This window comes from Vigna angularis, chromosome 4 (genome assembly GCF_016808095.1).
Source record: "Vigna angularis cultivar LongXiaoDou No.4 chromosome 4, ASM1680809v1, whole genome shotgun sequence".
Lineage (NCBI taxonomy): Eukaryota > Viridiplantae > Streptophyta > Magnoliopsida > Fabales > Fabaceae > Vigna > Vigna angularis.
The window spans coordinates 30232917-30242676 of NC_068973.1; the positions used below are offsets into that span (position 1 = coordinate 30232917).

The 9760-nt window shown below is 34.5% G+C and overlaps 1 protein-coding gene across 2 annotated transcripts; it reads right to left on the bottom strand.

Moving 5' to 3' along the window:
• Positions 1–1992: 1992 nt before the first annotated feature.
• On the bottom strand, positions 1993–8912 carry LOC108331737 (SWI/SNF complex subunit SWI3C). 2 transcript variants are annotated; one of them, XM_052875702.1, is made up of 10 exons: positions 8630–8912; positions 7972–8493; positions 7336–7871; positions 5466–5561; positions 4202–4565; positions 4060–4133; positions 3584–3711; positions 3176–3252; positions 2880–3064; positions 1993–2646 (listed from the first exon to the last, which is right to left on the bottom strand). In XM_052875702.1, exons 1-10 carry the CDS (start codon positions 8646–8648, stop codon positions 2185–2187), a joined length of 2463 nt encoding a protein of 820 aa, XP_052731662.1. In that variant the 5' UTR covers positions 8649–8912; the 3' UTR covers positions 1993–2184. The 2 variants fall into 2 exon arrangements, with proteins under 2 accessions (XP_052731662.1, XP_017422126.1); XM_017566637.2 differs by lacking the exon at positions 5466–5561 and having other exon boundaries at positions 8630–8908.
• Positions 8913–9760: the final 848 nt, after the last annotated feature.

A 9760-nucleotide genomic window follows, 5' to 3' on the forward strand; every position in this document is an offset into this window, starting at 1 on the left:
TGCAAAATTCAAAGTCAATCTCAACATCAGTTGAAGAGAAGTTGAAACTAAAAAATGATAATGATGAAAGAAGAATTAATTCAACATACACAAGAGCTTGATTGGATGTCTTAAATATTATATTGTTACTAGACCAAACATTCTCTTTAGAGTAGGATTGTTGAGCAGATTCATGAAAAAGCCAGGGGCATGTCATTTGCAAGGAGCAAAGAGAATTCTCATATATATCAAAGGTACTCTGATCGAAGGAATCTTTTATACTAACACTAATGATATGAAGCTTGTCGGATGTACAAATAATGATTGGGTAGGAAATGTTGAAAAAAAACACATCAGGGTATGCATTTTATCTAGGAAAAGGAGCAATATTTTGGTCTTCAAAGAAACAACATGTTGTTGCTCTTCAGTAACCAAAGCAAAATACATGACAACAACTAGTTGTACAACTTAAAGAATATGGTTAAAAAGAATTCTTGAAGTGATGCATCAGAAGCAAGATATTTCCACAATGATATTTTGTGGTAACAAGTCAGTAATTGCATTATGAAAAAATCCAATATTTCATATATGGTCAAAACACATAGATATTTAGTTTCACAAAATCTGAGAATCGATAACCAAGAAAGAAGTAGTGATTAAATATTGTCGCATTGAAGAACAAATTATTGATATTTTTACAATGACACTAAAAACTAAGTTATTTTACAAGTTAGAGAAAATGCTTGAACTAGTAAAAATTTTATTTAAGGAAGACAATGTTAGACATTAAATCAAGTACAATGAATAAACTTTAGTGTCTTCACTAGTTAGTTGTTGTAATAGAAAGTGGTTTTGGTTGTTGTAATAAGAAGTAGTTTTGGTTGTTAAAATAGAAAATGGTTTAGGATTGTTGGAATAACAACCATTTCTAGTATTATAAAAGGATGCATGGAGTGTGTGGAGATATAACATGGTTGTGAAGTATAAAAATTAAAATAAAAGTGTATGTATGTGTGTAAGCAATAAAAAATAAAAGAGTAAAAGAGATTTTGAGTTTCAAAACAAAATGTGAGTTCTAAAATGTCTCACTAATATTAGTAAAGTATTGAATTCTTTAAATATGGTTAAGAAATTTAATATGATTGAATAAAAAAAGTTAATTGAAAGGGATAAAATCTACTTTAGAACTCTTTTATGTGGAAAGTAATTGGTCATCAACCGAGAGATATCATTTATGCATAAAAAAAATTGTAACAAAATGAAACAAAAATTTAAAATTCTATACTTGTATTTTTTTACCTAAACTAAAATAAATGAATAAGAGGTCATCCACCATGCTAAGAACTTGTTTCATCCACAAACCTTAAACTCGCTCATATTTAGAGAGGTGATGGCTGATTCTCATAACCATTTGTGTTGCCGTATAATTGCCTTTGGAAGAAATCTAGTTTAGACGACCCTGTCAAATCATAAATGCTCATAAACTTTTTTAATAAGAATAATATTTTTTTACCAATAATTTATCCTAAACCAAAACACAAAAGTTATCTCAGAATTTTGTATTCGTTTTAAGTTTTAGAGTTTTAATGATAAAACGAATGAATGATTAATTGTGCCAATTTATCCACATCGACATCAGAGATACAACTTATATAAGAATATCAAATTATGTTGCTGTACTCGTTGTAATCAATTTCAGTACAATCATATTACTTTCATCTAAATTTCTCCCTCTACGTAGAGCTACACCTTTTTTTCTCTCAACTAGCGACTTTTTTCAATTTTTAACACTAGGTGAATCCAGAAGTCGGTCTCCATGAGCACAACACAATAAGAACAAAACCAAGAACCGTGGACTACATAACATATCACGAGGACTGAAGACAGCAGTCACCATTGCGTGGTCCTTATTCATCCAAGTAGTTTTAATTTAATCTAACTATAGAAGATCTGTGGGGCTTGACAAGATTTCAAGGTTTCAAGGTACCTAAAGGCCATAAGAAAATAAACAACTTTGGAACATCACATGATACTTATTTTTCCTTTAAGCACAGTTTCACAATCAACTTCAACGAATTACAGGATCTACAGACTAAATAACTTTCTTCCCACATCCACCTAACCTCCTCTTCACTTTCTGAAATAGATGATTACCCATGAAAATTACACCTTTTAAGTTCCAAAACTCAAAATCTACTCCCCTATTTAACCTAAACCAGAGTTTGTTCCTGATACAGGCCTCAACAATGGATGATTGGACGTGGGCTGCACATTACTAGGGGCATTGAACATGGCAGTTGAAGAAGGTGATTGTGATTGTTGTATCATAGATAGCGGTAATCTTTGCCCCAACCCAAACATCGAAGGTCGTGGGGCAAAGGACATATGTGGATGAAGTGATTGGTTGCTGCCATACCCTGAGATGCTGGGCTGTGAGGGAGAAGCAGAGATCATTTGTTGCCTGTTGTTGCCATTGCTAGCCATTGAAGGACCAACACCCGATACAGCCATTGTTGGTGTGGCTCCTGCAGTTCCAAGACGTGCTGATATTACACGAGACCGTTCAGCAGCAAACCTTTGCTTTGTTCTCTCCAGTTGTTCGCATTCTTTCATTAACAATGTTTCGATTTCCGCAAACTGTTTCAGCTTCAACTCTAATCTTTTCAGCTGGCAATAATAACAGCAAGCCACAAACAAAAGTTAAAAAACATCAAAATAATAGCTCTGCACCTGAGTTTTAGTAATCTCCAATTGCTTAATTTACTTTATTCTAAAAAATTGTTCACTTGTTTTCACACATTGATGCACACCATTCAGACAGAAATGGACAAAATAGAAATTAACTATATCTAACATTTTAGTTTAATACTGGAATTAAAGTCAGAAAACAACAGTGATACCTGATGATTAACTATATTAGCACACAACCTCTGAATTTCTCGCTCTTCATGATCGGCAAATAATTTTGCTTTCATTGCTGCCGCAGAGAGGCCTGCTTTAGCAGCATCTTTAACTTTCTCAGCAGATAGTGGGGTTGTCCTACCATCATTTAGTCCCCATGAACCATGTACCTTAGCCTTATCCTCTGAAATAAAAAAGAAGTATTCCCAAGAAGAGAATTACATAATGGGTTTTATTAGAGAGCTGGGGTAAGGTTGTATATAGGCAACATATAAAAACGGCAACCATAACTGACCATTATTATTATTATTTGATACCGCTGTTTCTCCGTGAGACCCACCATCTCGACATCGTATGCTTTCGGAATTTGTCCTACATGTGAAAAATATTAATTTTTAATACAAAATTCTTAAACTACCAAGTTCACAAAAAGAACCCAACAAGTTGAGCTTAATTTTCCCACTCCACCCACCATACTATTCTAAAATAGGAACAGGATACAGACACAAATTAGTATTGTCTTTTCTTTTCTATTTTGTCTTTTGTGGGAGTTTTAAATAAGGTTCAGTTCCACTTATAAGATTTTTTAAATAAAATAAAATAAAAGGCCAAAAGCAGAAGATAAAATGCACAAAAATGAGTAATAACCCCGAAGAAAACACTACATCCAACAAACTGCACTTGCTATGACAGCCATACACACCTATTATCATGCCCAGGTGCTTCCACCTGTGAAGTGCTGCCAGAATTATCCACTGACAATACTGCTAATGCTGCATGAGCACAAGAAGCAGCTACTCTTGGTCCAACTGCAGAGGCTAAAAAGGCAACCTTTGGAATGCACCAACCAAAACAAAATATATAAGAACTGCAGAATATAAGAGGCATTTTAATTTGTTGTGAAACTTATAGAGTCTAGATACAATATCTTAGCCATCACATCACCCTTTAATGCATTTGTATGAGCGGTAACAGATAAATTGGTGGTTCCATCAAAGAGAAGCAAAGTAACTTGAAGGAACAAGATTTGTTTATAACTTCTTTTATAAACAAACAAGAATAAAATAGTTTATGACATGATACTAAATGCCATACTATAACCACATCCTATGCTGACTAACATGTTTTCAATTGCCTTAGTTGAATAATAATTTAAGCATATCCTTAGCAGTCACCCACCAAAGCCATAACAGGATTTCCAGAATTTGCAAAAGGAAGCCGGCTGTCAGAATCTCTCACTTGATGGACAGGTCCTGTAACAGCATAGATACCAAATCAAAACCATATAACAAGAAAGTTGAATTAAAAGTATAAGATAGACCTGCAGTATCTCCGTTTGAGTAACAATGCAGTCTTCCACTACCATCTCTATCCATTGCATTGGATGACAAATGCGTGCTCGGAACATTAATATTTTCCAATTTTCCATCTTCCATGGGTAGACGGAGAAAATGAAGAATGCATTGTGCTTTTGATTTGGTACCAACATGCTCAGCAATTTCGTTCCAATTCTCATTGTAAATCTCCATTGCTTCAAGAAGCAGTAAAGTTTCTTGATCAGTCCAATTTTCCCCGTCTAGTTCACCATAATCCCTTGTCAAATCCACCCTTAGAAAATCTAGACTTGAATGACCAATGATAAATCTCCCATCATGAAAGCAATCAGTGCAAAGTAATATATCAACCTGTAACAAGAGATGCTAATTACATATGATGGAAGAGGTGTTCAAAGTTAATCTGCAGCTTACTTAGTAACAAGGATCAACTAATCAGTCCATAGTTTACAAATTTTAGTATATATGACAGGTTAACCACTGTGACAAACTACCTTGGCTGATGACTATATCTGAGAATACGAAATTTTGGTGGGGCATCTATTGGAGATGTCAAAGGAGCTTCTCTTTAGGTATTTCAAGGGGTGATTGAGAACTAAAGTAAAATGCAAAGTGCAGGCTGATAGAACACCAGTGGATAAAAGTGACAAAAGATAATATTGAACAATGAAATCACACAATACAACAATAAACTAGTTGTCCCAGGGACAAAAAAGAGCATTACACAAATACAGCAATTCTCTTGCTGTCCACAGAGTAAGTACTATCCTACAGAGAGTAATCTCAGTCCGCATACTGAAAATAACTACACAACTTAATATCAGCTGTATACTCCTAAGCATAATACATAACTACCAGCAGTTATTTTCTACACATAACTGTCATCCTGCAGTTTCTAATGCAAAACTAATTCTAGCATTTATTGTCAACACTTAACTGCCATATATCAGCTCCCATCACTATGGCCTGCTGGAAAATCAGTCATATCACTAAGGCTGAAAGATAGAAACTAGTTCTCCAAATTATCTTTATCTACTTCAATAACAACTACTTCTTCATCTTTTGTCAGGGCTTCATTAGTGACCAAAATTAACAATCTTAATTGTTTCTCTGTATATATAGGGAACTGAACTTTTCTGCACAACTCAGACACAAAATATTGCTTTTCCTTTCCATCAATTCTTGATATGTAAATGGTACAGGCCTTGGTTGAACTTGGCTGAATTTTGAGCTAATACTCTGTTCTTAAACCTGTGAATGCCGTAGATGAAGTTCCTTTGTTTTGTCCAGATTGAATGATTTTTGAGTTGAAACCTGGACTGAAATGACTTTGGCTTCCATTCCACCCTGCAGTCATCTTATAGTAATTATTGATCCTGCATTACCATCTGAGCCATACAACTGCTTTGATGGGCTTTAAACAATGCTGGAAGATCCCATTTTCACAGGCAAACACACACAAGTGCATTTCTTTATGCCTCAGTACTGCATATGCATACTACATGGCTAGAATTCTTGTTCTGGGTACAAAACTTTGCAAATGATGCATAATTTCAAGTAGCAAGCTACCAAGAAAATAACCCAAATATTTTTCTTTAGGTATACAATTGACTTGTGATGATTACAATTCAAATGATTCTATAAACTCCTCCACCAATTTATGAATAGATGGAGAAATTACTATGTTTGAGGCTTTTACTCACCTTAGGTAGTTTTTGGCCAAACTTCTTTAGAACCTAAAAGCTACTTTAAAGTTGAATTTAAAATTTAAGAGCTTTAAAATAAGTTAAATCCATTTGATAATTTTTAAAGTCAATTAAAAAGAAGTTCCTTTCATATAAAAATTCCCATTGGAAACTATGAGAAAAAAGATGGAGAAGAGAGAAAAAAGTAGCAATGAAATGAGAGGTCTAAACACAAATCATCTAATACTCTCATTTTATTAGTAATGGGTAAAGCACTGGCGTGGTACCACCAGTACAAGCCTAGCATAAAACACAACAAAAATAAGGGCATGGTGAGAAAGTATTTTTTATTTTTATTTTCCATTTTTACTTTTAATTACCAAAATATCACCTTGTTTTCATTGTTGTATAGGAAGATTGCTTTCTCTGTTTCATAAACAAACTACTGAAAACAAGAAATAAAGAGAAAAGAAAACAAAGTAGTTAAAAGTGAAAAAGGAAAATGAAAGCAAAAAACACTTTTTCAAACCATACAGCCCCTAATACTTCTAAAATAGTAGGAATATTAATATTTTAACATTCCCTCAAGTTGATGTTTGGTTAGTAAGCATATACTTGTTACACATAAACACACCTAACAAATATAATAACTTTAAATTAAAATATAGAGGTGCATAAGGCATTTCGAAAATACAGAGGCCATGTAATATAATTAATACAAGCTCAACCAGATAACCTAATATACTATTATCATAACAAGTTTCTTAAGAGAATAAAAACCCTAGTATTCTAACAAGTCTGTGTGGTGCATTGATCATATCACAATTAATAGTTTACATCAGAATTTTTCTCTGTAAACTTTTTAATAAACTTTCACATAATTACCATGACAACAATCTAAGCAATTTACAATTTGTCAACTAACTACTGTAGGGTTCCCTTTCATAATACTAAACCAGCATGATAATCAAACATTCAGATTCTAGAGGAAGAAACAAATCATCGAAAATTGCATGTTACATGACATCCCTGCAATACAGCAGCAGAAGCATTCATATATGCCAAACCAAACCTCACTTGTTAGTTTTATCTCTTGCTTTGTTTGTGTAACGAGGTCGAGTAAAGGGAGAAAATATTCAGAATATCGGGTGAAATATAACAAGTATTGACTGTCATGCACACATAACCCATCTAAAGGGAATGGAGGTTTTAGCTATTTCTTGATTCGATCAACTAGACTTGATGCTATAAATAATCATTCAACTAAAGGGGCATAATCATTTCCTGCACCTATATGCATTGCATGCGTAAAGCTATAATAGCCCTGTGTACTCATGGTGTTATTAACAACAGAAGCCCTTTCTATATTTAAACTTTCATTCAGGCCATCATTACCCATAATATAATATTAAATTTGAAAAAAGAATCTAGAGTACCTCTTTCTGAGACTGGTAGTATACAACAGGAAGAGGACGAGAACAATAATTGCAATGATTCTCCGAAAGATGTTCTCTTATTCTGTCCTCCAGATCAAAGACATCCATATTACGTGCAGTCAATGACGGATAAATTTCTTCAGCTTTCAGCTTACAACTCGGATTGTCAAATTTGATCAAACTATCAATAGATTTCAAAGCCTCAGCCGGCACACGGACCTCTCCACTAGGCTCCTCCCTCAGGCAAGACATAACATTGGGAGACTCGAGTCTCGATGTCTGAACACAGTAATTAATAATTCCCCAATGATCAAGGAACCTCACAATCCGAGTCAAATCTTCAAAATCAAGTCCTGTCAACAAACCCTGGCAATCAGAAACCGTGATCCTCTTCCCAGGCTCCTCCAAATGCATAGCAACAATACAGTTCCTACACTCCATGTACTTCTGGGGAGTATGATCAGGTGTCTTCCCTGAAAAGAAATGTGGCACTGCTTGCCTCTCTAACCTATGCACCGTGGCAGGCGAAAACCAATCTGCTCACACAAACCCAAACCAAACCAACATCAATCCAAACCGTCCAAAACTCAGAAAACAAAACAGAAGTCAAACAAACAAGACCAAAATTCAGTTCACCTGAATGCATAGGAACTACTAGAACCTTAGTTCCAAAGCGCTTAACAACCCCACGACCTTCCAATATGGCAGGGGGACTTATGACAAAAGAGGAATCACCCTCAAAAGCCAAGTTATCAGATGGCACAGCCGACAGGGCTTGAAGCTGACCGTGAGACACGTTTTCAATAACAAGAGGAGCAAGAGAACTCTGAGCCTTGCTGTCTCCAGACTCAAGGGCTCGCTCCAGAGCCACGATTGCAGTGACGGAGGAGTGAGGGCGGTTCACGGAGCGCTTTATCACCACCGGAAACTGAGAAATGGTAACGCCATGATCTGAGAGAACCTCCGTCTCCACATGTGGTTGCGAATTAGGGTGGTTTTGGTGTTGATGCGTTTGTTCTTCGGAATCGTACTCGCGTTCTGCATGGTCATCCTCCGCATTGGGGTTTTCTTCGTCGTCTTCCTCCTCCTCTTCGTGCTTGGGGTGGCGCCGAGAGACTTGAGAATCTCTCTTGCGCTTCCTCCATCTGGTTCGGTTTTCTGCAAAAAGGAAAATTGAAATAAAAACAAAATTGAGAACAGTGATTAGGGAATTGAGAAGAAAAGAGAAATTGGGGGAATTGGAAGGACAGGATTGGCATTGGGAGAGTGAGGGTTTAGAGGAGTGAATGAATACCTGAAGGAGAAGCTGGCATGGCAAGACCAGAAGAGAGGGGTTTAAGGGAGAGAGAAAGAGAGAGAAAATTGTGGGAAAGATTTGAGTGTGGGGTCGTTGATTGGCGCAAAGGATTGGGATTGTCGTTGGAAGAAATATCTTTGATTTGGAGGATCGATCTCTCTTTCTCTTTCTCTATGCTGGATGATGTGTGATATGCGTTTGGGGCAAAACACAGTGTTGATGTGAGTTTTTGTGGCTGTTACCGGAACCACAAATGTAGATGCTTTGCTTTCCTGGCGCGTGCTTCAGACGCTGCTTTTTTATTAGACTGTGCTTGGCACGAATGGTTGACAACCTCACATATGGCTTTTTATCCTTACTTTTTTTTATCCTTTAATTATTCTGTTAAATACTAACAAGTATTTTAAAGATGTTAATTAATTAACTATTATGTTAACATCTACTTTGATTTTTTTAAAAACATCTATATTATATGAATTCATGATAGATCAATGTTCTTAAATGTATTTAGATTTTTTTGTGTTGAATAAGTGGAATATCTGTAAACTTTATTAATATTTAATATTTATAATGAAAATTTATTGATGACATTTAATAGAGTTTTTCTTTCAGACACTTAAATTTTACTTAGAACTAAACACTACGTTTGAAATATAATTTATATTTATGATAAATTATAGAATTTTTATGATACAGTACTATTTTTAACAGTTAGTTTTTTTTAATTGATTGATTTTCCCAAATACTTCCATATTTTCATCAAATAAAATATAAGAGTGAATCAGAAAAAAAAAATAGTTGTTAATTTCAGGAAGATAAAAGGAACATAAGTTTTTACCATCTCCACAGTCCTTACCATTGGTTTAGACATCATTGGACAGTTGCACCAAATCTGAAGGATGTATTATTTCAACAGTTGTTTCATATAATTTTTATGTATGAATAAATTATGCATTTTTAGCAAATAGTATTAGTACATAATCATAATTTTATAATTTCAAAACTTTATTAATTTTTAATTAAAATTTGTAGTACTTCTGTTTATTATTATTTTAAAAAATGTATATGTTTTTATGAATAAATTATGTAATCACTTTGATGAGTATTAATTAAATTAAATTTTAAGTT